Raw genomic sequence first — 19,914 nt, 5'->3', positions numbered from 1 at the left:
TTCATTTGCTGTTCCTGATTGTGCATTGTATTGCCTCTGCAAAGCCCTTTGAGACAACGTTGTTGTTGTCCAGGGCTATACAAATAAAATTGAATTGAATTGCATTGAATAGGTGAAAGACTGAGAGAGCATAATTAAAGACACCACAATTTTAACGAGATATTATCACGCACTTACCTCTTTTCGATCCAAAAACTCCATGTAGCATGTATCACCAAGTGTCAAGACACAGCTGTGAATGGCCACAGCCGGATTTTTGGGGGATTTTATGGTTGAAACATGGTCATATAACAAGGGTCGCAATGCAGAAATCGCAGCCATCGAGGAGTGGTCGAGATTTTCTTTTTCATGTATTTACTAGGGCTGTCAAACGATTAAAATTTTTAATCGAGTTAATTACAGCTTAAAAATTAATTAATCGCAATTAATCGCAATTCAAACCATCTATATAGTATGCCATATTTTTCTGTAAATTATTGTTGGAATGGAAAGATAAGACGCAAGATGGATATATATATATTCAGCATGCGGTACTTAAGGACTGTATTTGTTTATTATAACAATAAATCAACAAGATGGCATTAACATTATTAACATTCTGTTAAAGTGATCCATGGATAGAAAGACTTGTAGTTCTTTATGAAAAATGTTAGTACAAGTTATAGAAATTTTATATTAAAACCCCTCTTAATGTTTTCGTTTTAATAAAATTTGTAAAATTTTCAATCAAAAAATAAACTTGTAGCCCGCCATTGTTGATGGCAATAATTACTTACACTATAAAATCAGTCGCACCCAAGCGCCAGCAGAGGGCAGCAAAACTCCGCAAAACAATTAACAAGTGGGCCTTTCACTCCTCTATCATTTAAATCTGTCTGAGCTGGGCCAAGTGCGTTAATTGCGTCAAATTTTTTAACGGGGTTAATTTAAAAAATTAATTAACGCCCGTTAACGCGATAATTTTGACAGCCCTAGTATTTACCCTTTTAAACATTTTTTAAAACATTTTTTCTTTGTTTGGATTGATTATTTATCATCTAAAATACTGCGGAAAATGCGACGGTGACAAAAAAATACAATTAAGATATAGTTATGAGGAAGATATCCGTGACCTTTTTACAGACACCATTTTTTTCATTGTGACGTAATTTATTTTAGAGTTTAAAATATGCGAGTGAATAATATTTTGAAGTCTTTTTTTTTTTTTTCTTTTTTAAACTAAATATTAGACATCAATTAATGATTCTAAGCTAAAAATGGCAGACATTTCGAATAATAAACATAATTACTGAGCTTCTTCCTATGGCTGGGTTGAAACAAAAGTGGTTGCGCGACATCTGTAAACGGGGGTTTCCAGGGTAAAACGGACAAATTAAAAACAGTTCGGGGGCTTAATGCGCCATGGATCTGCTATTGCAGCATATAGACATACTGCATTGTTCTATCAAACACAACAGTTCTTTTGGCTTAAAATACAGCAGTTTATTTTAAAGAGGGGTGCAAGAGCAAAAACTGCTTTTTCAGACTTGTTTGTGTTTTCTGCCATACATATTTTAATGAAAATTATTTCCAACATTTATCAAGTAAAATAACTCAACTCAACTAAAACAGACTTGTTTCGGAACCATGCTTTTCTGTGTGTTGTAGGAGTCAAATGTCCAGGAATTCTAGCTCATGCAATCAAGTTCGAATGTGTGTTCAAGTCTCACCAGCTGATTCCACCAGCGCCAGAGTTTTGAGGTGACCCGTCAACAGGACATTATGCAGGTCTCTGTAGCAGCAACTGAGTGTAATGTAGCGCACGTCCCTTACCATAATGTCCTCCACACGAATATTGTATTTCCTGAGAAGACAATAATGAAAAAAAATGGTTACAATGAGTATCAAGTGTGAAATAGAGAAAGTAACATCAGAAAAAACATTTTACACACTGGCTAGGTAATGGTGAGTTTTGACACATCAAAATTTCATTGAAAAAACAGCCAAAGAGCATTTTTTATGCATCATAATTGAAGCCGAGGAATTCAGCTTCAGTCAGTTCAGGAACACGTTGGACGTTCGTGGCAGTGACGCCATGCTCGTGCGGACACCTTCATCAGCAGAATTGTACACCACTTGTAAACACTCAGCTCTCTTCCTGTTTGAGCCTGCCAAAATTTGCAAACGAGGCAGCAGTTACTTGACATCTCATTGCTGCCAAGCCTGATAGTGGTGCCAGCAAACGTGTTCCGGCCACCTCTGCTCTCCTTGCAGTTATGACTCAATACATCGACCTTTCTTTAGTACAAAGTCAACTTAATGACTTATCAACACTATCGTTTTAGAATTTAAAAAAAAATCAAAAGGGTTCATATGTTGATAGTCTGCTTGACAAATTTGTATTAAAAAACGTTTAATCTTTTTTGCAGAATGCACACAAACACATTACTGCTTGTTACCAAATGAACATCTTACGGACACTGACACACAATGGTAGAAAATCATGTAGCATTACATAGGTTGGACGAGTGTTGCAACATCCAACTCATAAAACTGCTAATTGCAAATCTTCAGAATGCTTTAAGTTATTGACATGCTGTGCTCTACAATTATCATATTATTATTATTAATTTGATAATGAATGGCATTATCAAAAGAAGTGGTCTACATTTATTTGCAAAACACACTGGTTTCACAAATATAATAATAATAGAAGATAATATACAAAACTTACCACTAAGAATGATTGAATGTACAGTAGTAGATATAATTTAGAAAGAGCCTTGCAAATGTTTTTCACTTATTTGAGCCATCGGGTATATCTCATCTTGTGTTCCTTATAATGTGATGTGACAACGGAGCCAGTCTTCCCTCCAAAAGCCTTACTGTGTTTCAGCGTTTGTATCTTATTTGGGATTTATTGTTCTTGAGGCAACACTTTAAAAAATTACAAGAACTACTAGTCTTGACATACTAGTAATATTAGTAACATGTAAATGTTAACTAAATGCGACACAAGTGCCAAAATGTTAACATCTGCTCAGCAAAACTGAGATGGTTTTCTAACCCCCGTCATTGGAAATGAAATATCCTTTTTCTTTTGTTGGATACTTCTCAGCACGGTCAATTGGAAACGTCCTGTCTTTTTGTTGTTGTTGTTGTTTTTTATCTGATTTGATTCCGTCAAAATACAATCAACAGATTAATCAATTATTTCTCCTACACAAAATGATGTCAGAAAGACACTTTGCAACCTCAGACAAATGTACAACACACACCAACTACGATAACACACAACAGCATCGATGTGCTAATGGTGAATGTGCGGAAAGACAGAAAAAGTATATCTTAAGTATAAAACTCTAGTTTTGAAGACTACGTCCTGCTATCAGTCTGACCTCTTTAATAATATTCTCTGAATTGGCTAAAACAACATCCAAGAGGAATTTCCTTGGGGATATACTTTAAGTAGAAGCCGTTGAAATTTGATTGGTTTTTTTTAATTGAAGTTTTCACTCTAGAGGGTTGGACAATTCATCTCTGACCAGTTTTGCTGCAAAGCTTCAATTTGCAGATGTGAGCTACAGATAACAGATTTATAAGGTTAGAAATTTATGCTTAAGGGTCATCCATATTTTTATGCAGGGAGAAGTGATGTGCATAGGTATATGGTATATATTTTTTTTTAATCACATGCAAATGTGATTAGTGACAACTGTGACCAATTAACCAAGCTAAAATTGCTCCATTAAATTCAAAGAAACACAGTGACAGATAAACACCCCCACACATAGAGATGTGCACACATGCATTCAGACTGTCGTTATGTAACTGTTCCCATGCTTTCAAAACTGTCGCTTTAACAGTGAAAGGGAAGATTCATTGCTGGAATAATGTTGTATGTGTGTGTTAAAATATACACTATATGCGAACAACGCAACAGAAACATAAAAAAATATATACACTTGTATAGCGCCTTTTCACCTTTTTAAGGCCCTCAACGTGCTTTACACTGCCTCCTCATCTACCTACTGGTGACGCAGCACCAGGAGCAACATGGGGTTCAGTATCTTGCTCAAGGATACCTCGTGGAATTCATCAGGGGGCAGAATCAAACCCACAACCTCTGGGCTGGGGAACGACTACACTACCACTGAGCCATGTCATCCCCCATAACGTACAAGCAAACACAAATACCCTCAGATACGAGCATTGCACAGCTTGCCCTCACAGAATTGTGTGTGGGTGTGTAGATATGTGGGGGAGAGGTGGATCTTTTCCAGTTTGACTGAATAACAGTCAGTTTGGAAGAGGCTGAATGACCCACAGTGGTTCATTTCCTCTCCCATCTCACATCCACATTTTCGATCTTGAACCATGTTGCTCTATCTTTCAGAACTTTCGTTAGTTAGGTGCATATTGTAAGGAAACCTTAAGATTTTCATAAACATAAGCAGATTGCTAGATAACACCTGATAAAGATTTGGTTTCTGGAGCTTCTAAATCATCAGTGGCTAAACATAAACCTTTACATTTGTAAGGAAGTTGATAATGTGTCTATTCTTTATCTCTTTGTTTGCGTTTAATACATACTATACTGTATAATGAAGACACTGAACATGGATCTAGCCTTGAGGTAAAGACTGACAGTAAGAAAGGAATGCAGAGTGAAAAAGATTGTGAGGTTCAGCTGAGGTGAAGGTGAAGAAATAGTGGTAATCAAGCAGTAGGCAAGGAGGAGGCACCTCAGGGGAAGGCCACATACAATGACAAACAGATGGAGGTTTGAATTTAAAAAAAAAAATCTCATTACCCTCAATTTGTAAATGATGCATCCAACCTATCATTGTCGCCTAATGATTTGGCAACATCTATAACAATAATCGGTTCCAGACAATTAAGAGTAAGTGAATTCTGTGCGGTTTCACTGAGCTCAAGCAGCTGGCAGTCCCATTCAGTATTGTTTGGGTACTATAAATTATTAATGGAAGTGAAGGCAATTAAAAGCAATGCAACAACTGAGCTATTGAGCCAAGCATCTCTAAATAAACGGGGCCTTCTCGTAAAGCACATTTCATTCTTAATTTCAGTTGACAGAACTAGTGATGTTGTAAAAGTCATTTTCCAACACCACTTAATATAGGCACATAAACCATGTCATCCACACATTTTCAAGTCATTGGGATGTATAAGCCTATCCCAGGTGACTTTGGGCCAGTTAAATGTCCACTCGCCAGTCAATCACAAAGCCATGCGTGATGCGCACTATTGTATGCATTCTGAGAATTGTTATCACATTCAGTAAGAAAGATGAGCCTTGCATATTGTTCAGTTTTTCAAGTAATATGAACAGTTTGATCCATATTCTACTTTTTCTGCTCAGGTTCAGCAGTGAGCTATGGGGTGTGAATCACCTATTTCATGTTGATACGATCATCTTTGGACAACGATACACTGCTTCCCGACAATAAAAATATGACACAATTTAATTTGATTAAATATAAAATAAATAATAACCGTAGCAGTCGTTTTACTGCCAAATTAATAATGTTTATTAAATTTTCTCAATATCCAGTTAGACTCATAGCCATTTTAATACAGTTATAAACCAATCCATATGCTGCAAATCCATCAGTAATTCAGCAAGCTAAAAGTATTATAATGGAAAAAACACACCTTATGTCCACTACAATAGAGCCCACCAGAGAAGTCCTCCTATGCAAGATGGCAACGTACGTCACCGACTCCGCTATTAGTCATCCTGCTTTATATGTGGTATGCAAAAGTTTGGGCACACCTGATAAGTTTTAAGAATGTGTTTTGTATATCAAATATTGTTGGGAACAAAAAAAACAGTTAAATATATCATATATCAGATCCACACAGTAATATTTGAGAAGTGATGTTTATCGGATAAACAGAAAGTGCTTAATCATTATTTAGACAAAAATAGGTCAGTGCATAAATTTGTTGTTTTTGTTGATTAGAAAATCTTTAGTCCTAATTTTTGGAACTCAAAATGTGTTTGCTAAACTGACATTGACCTCCATACACAGGTGAAGCCAATCATGACAAATTGTTTTTATCTTGCATCATCTCTGAAGAGTGGAAACATGGGAACCTCAAAACAACCGCCAAATGATCTGAAAGAAAAGATTATTCAACATTTTAGTTTATGAGAAGGATACAAAAAGCCGTCGCTGGAATTTCAGCTGTCAGTTTCCACTGTGAGGAACATAGTAAGGAAATGGAAGACCACAGCCACAGTTCAAGTAAAGGTCCGGAGTGGGAGGCCAAGTAAAATCTCAGACAAGCAAAGGCGAAAGATGGTGAGAAGAGTCAAATTGAAACCACACACCTGCTCCAAAGACCGATACATAAACTTGTAGCAGATGGTGTCACTTTGTATCGGTCAACTATTTAGCGTTGTTTGCACAAGGAAGATGCTGTATGGGAGGGCTATGCTGAAGAAGGCTTTTCTGCGCACATGCCACAAACAGAGTGAGGTATGCCAGACCACATTTGGATAAACCAGCCTCATTTTGGAATAAGGCTCCGTGGACTGATGAAAGAGAAATTGAGCTATTTGGGCATAACGAGGGGCGGTATGCATGGCATATGTGGAACACAGCAAGGCAAACACTTGCTAGCCACAATGAAATTTGGTGGTGGTTCCATTGTGTTATGTGACTGTGTGTCCAGTGCAGGCACTGGCAATCTTGTTAAAGTTGAGGGTCGCATGGATTCTAGTCAATACCAACAGATTCTGGCAAACAATGTTCCAAGGTCAGTGACATAGTGCAAGTTACGCTGGGGCTGGATATTTCAACAAGACAATGACCGTAACTAACTAACTAACTCCCTCCCTCCCTCCCTCCCTCCCTCCATCCCTCCATCCATCCCTGCTTATCCGAGGTCGGGTCATGGGGGCAGCAGCTTCAGAAGGGAAGCCCATACTTCCCTCTCCCCAGCAGTAAGAACCAGTGTATTACCCATACGAACATAAAATTTTACTTTGTGGGTAAATGTGCAGATTATTAAAAGTAAATTATCAATACACTATTGGCAAAAAAAAATCCTATGAGCAGCTACATAAACAATGTTAAACACATTTGACAGGTAAAACAATTTCAGGGGATTACAAGAAGGATGAAGGTACAAATATTCATTTAGGCTTGTCTAGTTGCCTTCAATGAGAAAATCCCAAAATATTTTGTCTGTGTGTGAAATAATATCACTATTTTAAAAGCCTATACTCCCAAATTTGAGTCGCTCCAATGCTTTCCATCTTTATAAAGTCTTGCCTTAGGAATGTTCTTTTTACTCGCTCAAATAGCACACCAATGCTCCCTTACACGATTTTTTAAACTTCCTTAATAAAACAAACAAAAAAATACAAGGATATTCCAATCAATATGCAGCTCAATTTGTGCACTGCTGAGTGTGTGAACCTTATTATTACAGACATCCACAAATTTATTGGTCGAAACCACAATCTTAAAATAATTGCAGTTTCCAGAGGGAAAATTGCCATTGGCTTTGTGTAGCCATGTTTCACATTTAGAAGCAGGATGACAGGTTTTTGCTGTCTTCAATAATAGAGGCTATAAATAATTGCAGGAAGTTCATGAAATATTTCCCTTATGTATGAGTCACATTCAATAATTGTTCTTTATTGTTGGTTTTTGTTAATGTGGGCTGTCTGCTTGAAATAACCAGGTCTAGACCACTGCAAACATCTTTTTGCAAGAGATTGATCTCTGAGTTTGACTAAAGTCCCTTTTTTCATCTTTGTTGAAATGTCTGTTGTTTATTCATTGATCGGTTTTGAAAATCTGATCTGAGTCCAAGCATACGACTGTGGCTGTTTGCATGTAGCCAGTAAACCTTTCATAATCATGTTATTGGCAGTAAAAGTACGCATGGCCATGTAAACCGGAATATGCTAAAAATCTTTTTTTTTAATTATTATTATTTTTTAAAATCCAGATTATTACCCTGGATTAACTCTTATCTAAACAGGTCATGTAAAAAAAATATGGTAATAGGGCTACTCACTTTGAAAAGAACATTAATTTGTTTTAAGATCATGTTCCATTTGCAGCAAATCTTGGTCTTTTGAGTACGGGAAGTATTATTTCTGCATAAAATATGGTAAAATCACTGCTGAATGCTTTTGGCGTGTAGGCTCACACATGCACGCAAATGCGATTTTTCCGATGTTTAAAACATGCGAATATTTGCTGCATGCAGTTTACATAGCCAGTTATGTTATTGTGCATTATTCTGTCTTACACAGAAAGTGTGAGTTTGATACACATCTGATTAACACATCAATGTTTTGTCTGCACACTATTTTTGGTGACGGGGATTTTACATTTATATTACCTTTGGACATCTTCCCAATCTTTTTGTCCTTTAATTAATATTTAATCTTTAAGAGAGCATCAGAGAATACTCCAGCTCTCCATTGTTTTGCCACTGATATACGAAAATAATAAAACAATGAGAACAATTTGTATTTCACCTAACCCTGTCAAGCCATGCAATTTTAAGACCTTTATAGTTGATGTTGCTTCCAAAACAACATTTTGAAGACTAATACAATAGAAGAAAATGCAACTCTAACATGCCTTTTAATGTTCCTCCAACAATGGTCACTCTACTTACTCGTGGTGTCCCCATCCCAGCTCTGGGAGATAGGGCAGCTTCTTGATCCGGATGATGGAGTCGTAGAGGGAGGGCTGCAGAGATTGTGCCACTGCGTTGGCGAGGATCACTGCTATCATCACAGGCAGGATGTGAGAGATCTGCCCTGTCAGCTCGAACACAATCACTGCAGTGGAAACTGTATGGGTGACCGCTCCAGACAATGCTGCTGCACCTGTGAGTGGACAACCGGACAGTGACCTGAGCATAAACAATAAATAGAAGTTGATATAAAATACTTTACAGAAAAGACCCTCAAGTATTGGTGGTATGAATGGTGACATCCATGCTTGGCTCAAACGACACTTGCCAAGAACCCAACATGTAAATACTCTATTAGAAATGATAAATCATTTTACATATTCACTCTTCACTTGATAATGGAGGTACTTAAAATTTTCAACGTTATTTATTTTACTTGGGGTGTATGGAGTTCCAGAGCTGGGGGGGGGGGGCAAAGTGACTAAACGCACTCGAACTGAAGGTGGTGAGACAGGCACTAGGGACAGAAAGAATGATGGTAGAAGAAGAATAAAGCGAGCGGCAGGGAGTGTTAACACAGAGATTACATATATAGGATGGGGATAGGCCGTGAAGTGCTTTGAAGGTGATGATGAGAATCTTGTAGTAAATTCTTTAATTGGGAGCCAGTGGAGTTGATGGAGGATGGTGATTTTGTGGTCTGTGGTAGGGGTTCGAGTGATAAAGCGTGCTGCTAAGTTTTGGAGGAGCTGCAGTTTCTGGAGGGATTTATTTGGGAGATGGAAGAGCAGTGAGTTACAATGGTCAATCCGGGAGGTGACTAGACTGCAAACAAGTGTGGCGGCGGTGTGGGAGAGAGAGAAGGAAGGAGACGAGAGATATTACAAAGGTGGAAGTAGACTGATCGGGTGATGTCGTTAATATGGAAACAGAAGGAGAGAGTGCTGTCATGCATAACACCCACACTTTTACCCTAGGTGGAAGGAGAGATTGGCATGTTGTTGATGGAAATACAGAAGTTATTTTAACCTAAGTGGAAGGAGAGATTGGTATGTTGTTGATCTGAAATAGAGAAGTTATTGTCATTAGTGAACAAGAAGGACTTCTGATTTGGCGCTATTGAGTAGTAGGACGTTAGAGGAGAACCATGAGTTAATGTCTTGTAGGCAGAGGGAGAGAAAGAAGGGTAGAAGGGAGGAGTTTGGTTTTGAGGAGATGTAGAGCTGGGTATCATCTGCGTAGCATTGAAAGTGGATGTTGTATTTATGGACGATGGAGAGGAGGACAATGTAAATGATGAAGAGGAGCAGCATCAGGACAGTGCCCATGGGCACGCCAGTGGAGACAGGGAGCGATTTGGATTTGCGAGGGACAAATTTAACAAATTATTTGTGGTCAGAGAGGTAAGAGGTGAACCAAGTATGGGCTGTGTGGGGGATGCCAATGGAGGGAAGTAGGTCAAGGAGAACAAGGATGGAGAATAAACCAGAGTCGGAAGCTACGAGGAGGTCTTCAGAGATTTTAAGTAGTGTTGTTTCAGTGCCATGAAGGGGGTGGAAATCGGGTTGAAACTGGTCATAGATGTTATTGGTGAAAACCTCACCTGGCTTCAAATGATGATTTATAGTTGAGCTCGAAGACTGAATACAAATTTTCTTAACTACAGAACAATATGACGAAGAGGTTTTATTTGAGTCGAGTGAATACAAGGATTATTGTCCATAAATTTGAAATTGCTGTGTTGCTCATGTCACAACATTTATAAGGGACATTTACACAGACTTGTTTACACATGCCATGAATAAACTGTATTGAAGGATCACACCTAGCTGCACAAGATGACCATTCTGTTGTAGGGTTGTCATAATAAAGTGTTGATTATGCATAATTAGTTACAGTTATACCATAGTTCAAACTTTCTTTTACAGTGTTAATCTAAATTTTTAAATATATTTTTTCTGCAAACAAATAGCATTTCATTGAATTCGATTGTGTTAGGGCTCCTTGATTGGAGGCTGGAGGCCAGACGGGGGAATGGCAACAGCTGCGAGCCATCACAATCAGCTGCCTTCATAAGCCTGCTCGTCGTTGCCACTCGTCGCCAGACCAACACTTTCGGCATCCCCTTCAGTTACGTCCAGCATTCAGATATTTCACGCATTGTATCTTACCCGGCTAATCAGACCTCTTGTTCTGTCCCAGGATTCCCTGTGCCTGATTCCTGAGCTGTACTGTCACCTGATTGACCGCCCGTCAACTCCTGCCAGATACAGTGGGGCAAATAAGTATTTAGTCAACCACCAATTGTGCAAGTTCTCCTACTTGAAAAGATTAGAGAGGCCTGTAATTGTCAACATGGGTAAACCTCAACCATGAGAGACAGAATGTGGGAAAAAAAAAAAAAGAAAATCACATTGTTTGATTTTTAAAGAATTTATTTCCAAATTAGAGTGGAAAATAAGTATTTGGTCACCTACAAACAAGCAAGATTTCTGGCTGTCAAAGAGGTCTAACGTCTTCTAATGAGGTCTAATGAGGCTCCACTCGTTACCTGTATTAATGGCACCTGTTTTAACTCATTATCGGTATAAAAGACACCTGTCCACAACATCAGTCAGTCACACTCCAAACTCCACTATGGCCAAGACCAAAGAGCTGTCGAAGGACACTAGAGACAAAATTGTAGACCTGCACCAGGCTGGGAAGACCGAATCTGCAATAGGTAAAACGCTTGGTGTAAAGAAATCAACTGTGGGAGCAATTATTAGAAAATGGAAGACATACAAGACCACTGATAATCTCCCTCGATCTATGGCTCCATGCAAGATCTCACCCCATGGCTTCAAAATGATAACAAGAACGGTGAGCAAAAATCACGGTGGGACCTAGTGAATGACCTACAGAGAGCTGGGACCACAGTAACAAAGGCTACTAACAGTAACACAATGTGCCGCCAGGGACTCAAATCCTGCACTGCCAGACGTGTCTCCCTGCTGAAGAAAGTACACGTCCAGGCAGGTCTGCTGTTCGCTAGAGAGCATTTGGATGATCCAGAAGTGGACTGGGAGAATGTGTTATGGTCAGGTGAAACCAGAATCGAACTTTTTGGTAGAAACACAGGTTCTCCTGTTTGGAGGAGAAAGAATACTGAATTGCATTCAAAGAGCACCATACCCACTGTGAAGCATGGGGGTGGAAAAACCATGCTTTGGGGCTGTTTTTCTGCAAAGGGACCAGGGCGACTGATCTGTGTAAATAAAAAAATGAATGGGGCCATATATCGAGAGATTTTGAGTGAAAATCTCCTTCCATCAGCAAGGGCATTGAAGATGAGACGTGGCTGGGTCTTTCAGCATGACAATGATCCCAAACACACAGCCAGGGCAACAAAGGAGTGGCTTCGTAAGAAGCATTTCACGGTCCTGGAGTGGCCTAGCCAGTCTCCAGATCTCAACCCCATAGAAAATCTGTGGAGGGAGTTGAAAGTCCGTGTTGCCCAATGACAGCCCCAAAACATCACTGCTCTAGAGGAGATCTGCATGGAGGAATGGGCCAAAATACCAGCAACAGTGTGTGAAAACCCTGTGAAGAGTTACAGAAAACGTTTGGCCTCCGTTATTGCCAACAAAGGGTACATAACAAAGTATTGCGATGTACTTTCGGTATTGACCAAATACTTATTTTCCACCATGATTTGCAAATAAATTCTTTAAAAATCAAACAAAGCGATTTTCTGTTTTTTTTTTTTTCCACACTCTGTTTCTCATGGTTGAGGTTTACCCATGTTGACAATTACAGGCCTCTCTAATATTTTCATGTGGGAGAACTTGCACAATTAGTCGTTGACTAAATACTTATTTGCCCCGCTGTACTATCCGGCATGCAAGTGCGCTGCTGCGATCCTCGCGCACGCTTAACTAAACGTTAAATACCAGCACAGTTATTGTCTCTGTCTGCCTTGGGGTCCTCTTCCAAGCGCACAGTAACAGTTTGGGGCCTTTTTCATTTGATCGTTGGGAGCGGAAAACAATGGTCAGTAGACATTTCTCAAATTTTGTCACAATTGGGTCATGAATAATCACACATCCTCAGGTAGACATATTTGGAATGTATGATCAGTAACTGTAATAAGACGCTTATCATTCGTAAAGCCATCAAATTAAAAAGTAGAAAGGCCAGGCCACACTCTTGAGGAAGGCACTTTATTGTGTTCCTTTATTCTAGGAAAATGGCTGTACCCTACTCCTTTAAATGGAGGCAAGATCCATTGAGTCAATCCGGTCATGTACTTTGGTTTATTAAAAAAATGCTTGACACAGTTGCTCAAAACATTTGGCAGGCAAGTCTAAGCTATTTAGCTATTTTACTAGTGTGCAATAAGCCACAAACATTAAATGCGAGGCGACGTGCATTCTAAATAGAACTGGTTTGCAATGTCCATTTGCCCCAGTTAGTATGATCTTATTCCTAACTGGTTACATGCAGGGTAATGATAACAGGGCACATGTTGTATAAAGAAGGTGTCCCTTCCATCAGTTAACTTATTAATGACAACTACCACCTTATATACAGCAGTAGAAATAACTACTGTACATTAACTCTAAATACTGCATTCCACAGTCACAGTCAACACATGCCACTATTAAATATAACCACACCATTGCACAAAACAAATAAAGAGTGACAGGAACAATGCCGAAATCAATGACATTGCAAAAAAGTAAAATTTTCATAATGGCATAGGCTTAGCAGAAAAATAAAAGCATAGGTTTGACGTGAGAATGGGTACAAAGGCAAGTAAAAAATAAATGGCATTTTAGAGACTGAGCTTTTGTTGTTCTCTGACATTATTGAATTAAAGCAGGCTGTATTCTCTCAATTCCCCCACCCCCGATGGAGGATCTTCAAATTTAGCATGCACCAAAAGCTCCTCAGTGGAATTAATAGCGGTTTAGCACTGTCATGTCCTGAGTAATTAGTTGTAGAGCGACAAAACATATAAATAATAATAAAAAACTAGGCCTGCAAGCAGGACTGAACGGGCCCTCGCAATCTAGCGCAACTCGGACGTCACGCAACTCGGACTGTGTGCAGGTCAGGGTGGTGGCAGATCCTCCTCTCTAATCATCTCATTAGAACCTAACAAGCTCGAAAGTCGCCTCTTTACATTCCCACACCCAAGAGATAAAAACCCCTATTGGAGAGAGTACTACAAAAAAGGAGCCACTACTGAGCTGTGCAGCCAAGCCCTTATTCAAAACCAAATTAATCTTCTAACTGGGCCAATTCGACCAAGTGTGCCAACTATTGTGGCTCTATAAGCTCCCTGAGTCTCTGAAAAAAAAATATTTCCTTTAAATGGCGAACAAAGGGTCGTCACGGCAACAGACAGAGACACGTGGACATGGGCCGTAAAAAAGTATTTTAATAGGTCTTGAAACTACAATGACCAACATGAAAAGAACTGGACATGTTTTGGAAAAACGAGTGACTTTCTATCGCCACTAGTTGGCGCTGTAGGGTTGATGCAAATGACCCCTACAAGGCCCTTCAGGGTATGACTCTCAACAAGCACGGGAAGTTTGGCGCAGATATCTTGTATATCTGCCGAGTTATGACTGTTCAAAGTTTTTGGAGAGAAAAATTGTTGACAGTCATTTTCACTTTCCTGTTTGGACCCCTCCGCTTCAACGAAACTTCAATATTTTTCATCAGGCACCTGAAGACAGGTCTTAAGGTTTCCCTTATGCAGGTTTGAGGTAGATTGATTTTTTCCCTTTAGAGGAGGAGTGTGTCCCGTAAAAAAGGGCATTTCCTGTTCCCACTAGGAGGCGCCAGGCACAAATGGTAAATTTTCAATCCAGTCCTGCTCAGGCTGGTACACCTCACACACATGCCAGATTTAAAATAGATTGAAGGTTGTATGAGGGAGTTATCAGTCATTTTCCGAATTCGGTGTTTTGGCGAAAAAATGGAAGAATTTGGCGCCCCGCCCAGGTCAGGCCCGTGAATGAAAACACACCATTTTTATAACTTAAGATTTCATATGCCTCATGAACAGTCTCACCAATTTTGAGAATGATCAAACTAATTCCCTAGGTGCCAAGGTGTAAAATGTGCACACTGTAAATCGATAAAAAGTTCACATTCAATCCAAAATACCCGATTTCCTGTAGGATTTGGAATGTGTGTGCAAGAGACTTTTTGGAGCAGTTTTGCACAAAGTTTTGACTCTCCAAATTTCATCACTCTATGTTAGAAAAACCTAAATGGAGAGGCCTTTTTGAAAATTTCAAGGGGGCGCCACTGAGCCATTTTGTTAAATTGTTTCGTAACGTTGCAAGATTATCGAACGTTATCCAAAGCCGCATGTATGTGCAAATTTTGGTGAGTTTTTATGCATATTCAAGCCTCCAAATGTAAACTCTTACTGTGAACCCATGAAAATTTCACATTCGATCCAAAATACCCGATTTCCTGTTGGATTTGGAATATGGGTGCAAGAGACTTTTTGGAGCAGTTTTGCATAAGGTATCTACTCCCCAAATTTCCTTGCTCTATGTTGAAAAAACCCAATAGGAAAGGCCTTTTTTAAAACTTCTTTCTGTCGCCACTAGTTGGCACTGTAGAGTTGATGCAAATGACCCCTACAAGAACCTTCAGGGTATGACTCTCAACAAACACGGAAAGTTTGGCGCAGATATGTTGCATATCTGCCGAGTTATGACTGTTCAAAATTTTTGGCGAGACAAATTGTTGACGGTCATTTTCACTTCCAGTTTGGACCTCTCCGCTTCAACGAAACCTCAATATTTTTCATCAGGGACCTGAACACATGTCTTGAGGCTCCCCTGAAACAGGTTTGAGGTCAATAGATTTTTTTCCCTTGGAGGAGGAGCCTGTCTCGTAAAGAAGGCCATTTCCTGTTCCCACTAGGGGGCGCCAGGCCTAATGGGTAATATTTCAATGCAGTCGTGTTCAGGCTGGGATATCTCATATACATGCTAGAAATGAAAAAGATTGAACGTTGTATCACGGAGTTTTTAATCATTTTCTGAATTTGGTATTTTGCCCAAAAATGGCCGACTTTGGGACCACGCCCAGGTCAGACCCTTGAGTGAAAACTCACCATTTTCAAAACTTAAGATCTCATATGTCTCCTGAATAGTCTGACCAATTTTGAAGACGATCCAACTATTTTCTTCAGCGACAAGGTCTCAAATGTAAATCGATAAAATTTGACATTTGAGCCAAAATTTCCGGCTTCCTGTTGGGTTTGGAATATGGGTGCAAGAGACTTTTTGGAGCAGTTTTGCACAATGTATCGACTCGCCAAATTTCATCGTTCTACGTTGAAAAAACCTAATAGGAAAGGCCTTTTTGAAAATTTCAAGGGGGCGCCACTGAGCCATTTTGTTAAATTTTTTTGTAGATTATCAAAATTTACGTAAAGTTGCATGTATGTGCAAATTTTGGTGAGTTTTCGTGCATGTTCAGGCCTCCAAATGTAAACTCCAACTGTGAACCGATAAAAATTTCACATTTGATCCAAAATATCCGATTTCCTGTTGGATTTGGAATATGGGTGCAAGAGGCTTTTTTGAACAGTTAGGCATAAGGTATCTACTCCCCAAATTTCATTGCTCTACGTTGAAAACCTGAGAGGAGAGGCCTTTTTGAAAATTTTAAGGGTAAAGGGGGCGCCACTGAGCCATTTTTTGACATTTTTTCAAAACGACACAAGATTATCGAAATTTACGCAAAGCCGCACGTATGTGCAAATTTTGGTGACTTTTCGTGCATGTTCAGGCCTCCAAATTGGCCATTTTCATTTGCCCTGAAAAAAGAATAATAATAATAATAATAACTAGGCCTGCAAGCAGGACTGAACGGGCCCTCGCAGTTTGGCGCAACTCGGACATCACGCAAACTTGGACGGCACGCAAGTCAGGGTTGTGGCAGATTGTCCTTTTCTCGTAATTTCATGAGAACCTAACTTGCTCGAAACTCGCCTCAATTCAAGGGCGCGCCATTGAGCCATTTCGTTACATTTTTTCGTACCGTCACAAGATTATGGAATTAGGTTATGTTTCTGCACGCAAAAATGGACCAAGGTGATGAGAGTATCAACGAAGAGCAAGGAGGACAACTTCTACAATGTCAAAACTTTATGAAGATTGCCAAATGACAAGCAATTCCTGGGAGGAGATTGCTGAAAATACTTGGCTGGAGGTCAGCCAGCAATTGAATTTAAAAAAAAAAAAAAAAAAAATGGAAGCTGTGACCCAGGCCATGTCCACACGTAGCAGGGTATTTGGCAAAAAGAAGATATATTTCTATCATCCACACGCGCACGCAGATATAAACCAGGGTTCTTAAAAACGACGGAGGTGGTGAAGATTTGCGAATTTTGCGTTTGTGGCTCCATCATGTGGGCACTGATAACCGAAGATTCACGTCACTGGCTGCGGCAAATTTTGTCCTCACGTCACACGGGGAGTATATCAATAGGCGTTTTATTGCTTCCATTTTTTTTACAAACTCTTGCTGTGCTTTTTATTGAATAATGAGTATTTTGGACTATTATTTTTTTGTTTTGAATGTACTTCAATATGAATGAAAGCGGTTGGCTGTGGAAGTTTTTTTTTCTACACAAACGTGCAGGAGTGGACGCAATTGTTTTTCTTTGACGTATTAGGGCAGAATCCACGTTTAAAAACAACAACAACAACAACAAACAAACAAAAAAAAAACTGCTACGTGTGGACATGGCCCAAGTCGGCCAAAAATTGCCAGCTTTTTATCACTTTATATTTTTTAGTGCACATCATCATTTATTGTGTAGATTTATTTGCCATGAGTCTGTGACTTATTTAAGTGTCACACTTCAAGTATATGAAGAATAAAGCAGATTTGGTGTCAAAAGAATTGTTTTGATGTTTTATTTTCATCAAAAGACCACACACGATACATCATCACTGATTGAGAGTGCCTCAGTGCTTTTATGATAACGTTAACATTAAGCTTCCAATGCAGTTTGGAAAGTTCCATAGACGCCAGAAATGTGCTATGGCTTCCCACTGGCTGATTGTAGAACACGGCAAACAAATCGGGCTGGAGGGCTTTGCAGACCTCGGACAAAACGCTGGATGCAGTGCTCGGCGCCAGTCTGAAGCTAGCCACCACAGCTAGCTGGTTTTTCCTGACGCTAGAACTCTCTTTGCGGCATCAAAAGTTGGACAGACCGCTTCGATACCGCCTTCTGCGTCGCCTGCGCCTCAACATTCGTGTGATCGACATTTATTCAATGTTGATGAGATGAAGATACACATTCAAGCGTTCCATCTTGCATTGTTTATTCGTTCTCCTTTTAACTTGACATGAGGAAGTGAACAAGAAGAATGCCCCAAAACCGTACAAACATAACGCCACACCCCTCTAGTGGCTTGGCGGTGAATTACAGAGCAACGCGTAAGTTGCCGGAGAACCATCAAATGTCGAAGGTCGCCGTTGTCGCTGCGCCGTCACCGCAACGCGGGAGCATAACTCAGGCTTTATCCTCAACCCATTTTTAATTTTTTTATGACTTGTCAAGCTTGATCCTTCCCAAAAGCAATGTTTAAGGCAAGCTAGGCGCTAACGCACAGCTGCACTGTTACCATAGCGCGTCGTCTTTGTCGCTCTTTAAAGACGTAATTGCCGCGTGAATTCTGATTATGGAGACTTAATCGTTCAGACCGCGCGCGACATTCAGGCAAAATGTGGCTCAGATAGGATTTAAACCACATACGACAGTGACCCAGATCGGATTTGAAATGGTCCATTTCAATGCGACTTGTCCAGCTCAGACGGTCAAGTTAATGCCTCACTCGAGTCGGAAAAAAACGATAAAATCGGATTCGAGCATTAAGGCCTGTGGTATGAAGTAGCCTCATCCATATCCATTCAGTCCTTTTGAATATTATTTACGTTGATCCGGCGGGAAAGGCTCTTCAAATGGAGAGGGGCCACACCTCCCAAAATCGTAGTCTTCAGTTTTCATTTAGGTCCGCCTAGAAGCTCGGTGGGCGTTCCTCAAGCTGATTGGCTAAAGATTTTACGTCATTTATATAAAGCTGTTTGGACGTGTGGGGGGCGGTCCTTTCTAACCTTGCACGGTGACGACTCTTGTCGACAACTCTGTGAGATTTCGAAAGTTTTATTCACTTTTTTGGGAAAAAAAAAAGCTTTTTATTCGACAGGTTTTCTTCAAGATTTGAAGCTTCTACAGATTTGTTTGGTGACAGGGTAAGTAGAATTTTCATTTGATTAGATTAGCGTAATGTTTGTTTTTTTGAGCCTTGTTATGTAGTTTCAAACGTGGCGTTTACATTCAATAATGTGCCATGTGGCAAACGTTTTGACAGAGAAATAGTAGTTAATGTATCATTTATATACTGTGTATATTTATTGGTGTGCATTCAAGCTCACTAAATGACAAAACGTAAAATGTTTCAACGATCGTGTTCGTGAGCCATTAAAACGGGTCGCAATCGCGCGCGGTTGACGATGTGTTTACATATGTGCATTATGTTTTTTAATAAATTCGCCATGTTTTTGTGATGTTGTAAAATTCCAAATCCTCTCTGCGTAAGTTTAGTCTTCGAATGTAAACACGGCAAAAAGTAAAATAGGTCAACATGTAGTGTGTTTAGCCCTTGCCACGTGAGCTGACCGGTCGTTAGCATGTTAGCATTAGCCGCTATTGCTGATGTTATCGTTTTGACTGGAGAAAAAAAAATGCTTTCAATCTGTTAAATTTCGCGTTTCTCAAAACTTGTAAACCACAGAATTTAGTTTGTTGAACTCATCTGAGTCGACGTTTATTTATTCATTGGCATGACTACATCAAAACACCAAAAACTATATCTGTACTGCGCGGTCCTCAAAATACAAGACTTCCTATTTACAATGTACATAAGACACCGCATCTAAGGCAGAATACGCACATTTTTACATTAGTCGGAGTTTTTAAAAGTCCTCGGTTCTAGTGACCAAATTGTACGTCTGTGTGTGGATGGTAAGCCAAACTGTAGAAGTTATTTTTGTAAAAAAGCCCGCCACGTGTATCGGTGGCCTCGTTCTTTTGTGATGACGAATTAAAAATGGCTGAATCGCTCAGAAATGTGACACAAATATATCTCCATAAAAGGAGAGTAAAAAGGCATAGATACTAGAGCTGAAACTGGAGTTTAAAAACTGATC

The 19,914-nt window shown here is 39.6% G+C and overlaps 1 protein-coding gene across 1 annotated transcript in view; it reads right to left on the bottom strand.

Annotated features, from left to right (window-relative positions):
* The window catches only part of clcn2c (chloride channel 2c), a 194,984-nt gene that overhangs the window by 50,697 nt on the left and 124,373 nt on the right, over positions 1-19,914 (bottom strand). Inside the window, exons 16-17 of the mRNA XM_057838103.1 lie at positions 8,650-8,863; positions 1,710-1,843 (exon numbers count right to left, since the gene is read on the bottom strand). Coding sequence (XP_057694086.1) covers positions 1,710-1,843; positions 8,650-8,863 — 348 coding nt within the window. The remainder of the gene's footprint in view (positions 1-1,709; positions 1,844-8,649; positions 8,864-19,914) is intronic.

Source organism: Corythoichthys intestinalis, chromosome 6 (assembly GCF_030265065.1).
Source record: "Corythoichthys intestinalis isolate RoL2023-P3 chromosome 6, ASM3026506v1, whole genome shotgun sequence".
NCBI classification, from domain to species: Eukaryota; Metazoa; Chordata; class Actinopteri; order Syngnathiformes; family Syngnathidae; genus Corythoichthys; species Corythoichthys intestinalis.
This window is presented reverse-complemented; position numbering and strand designations above follow the sequence as displayed.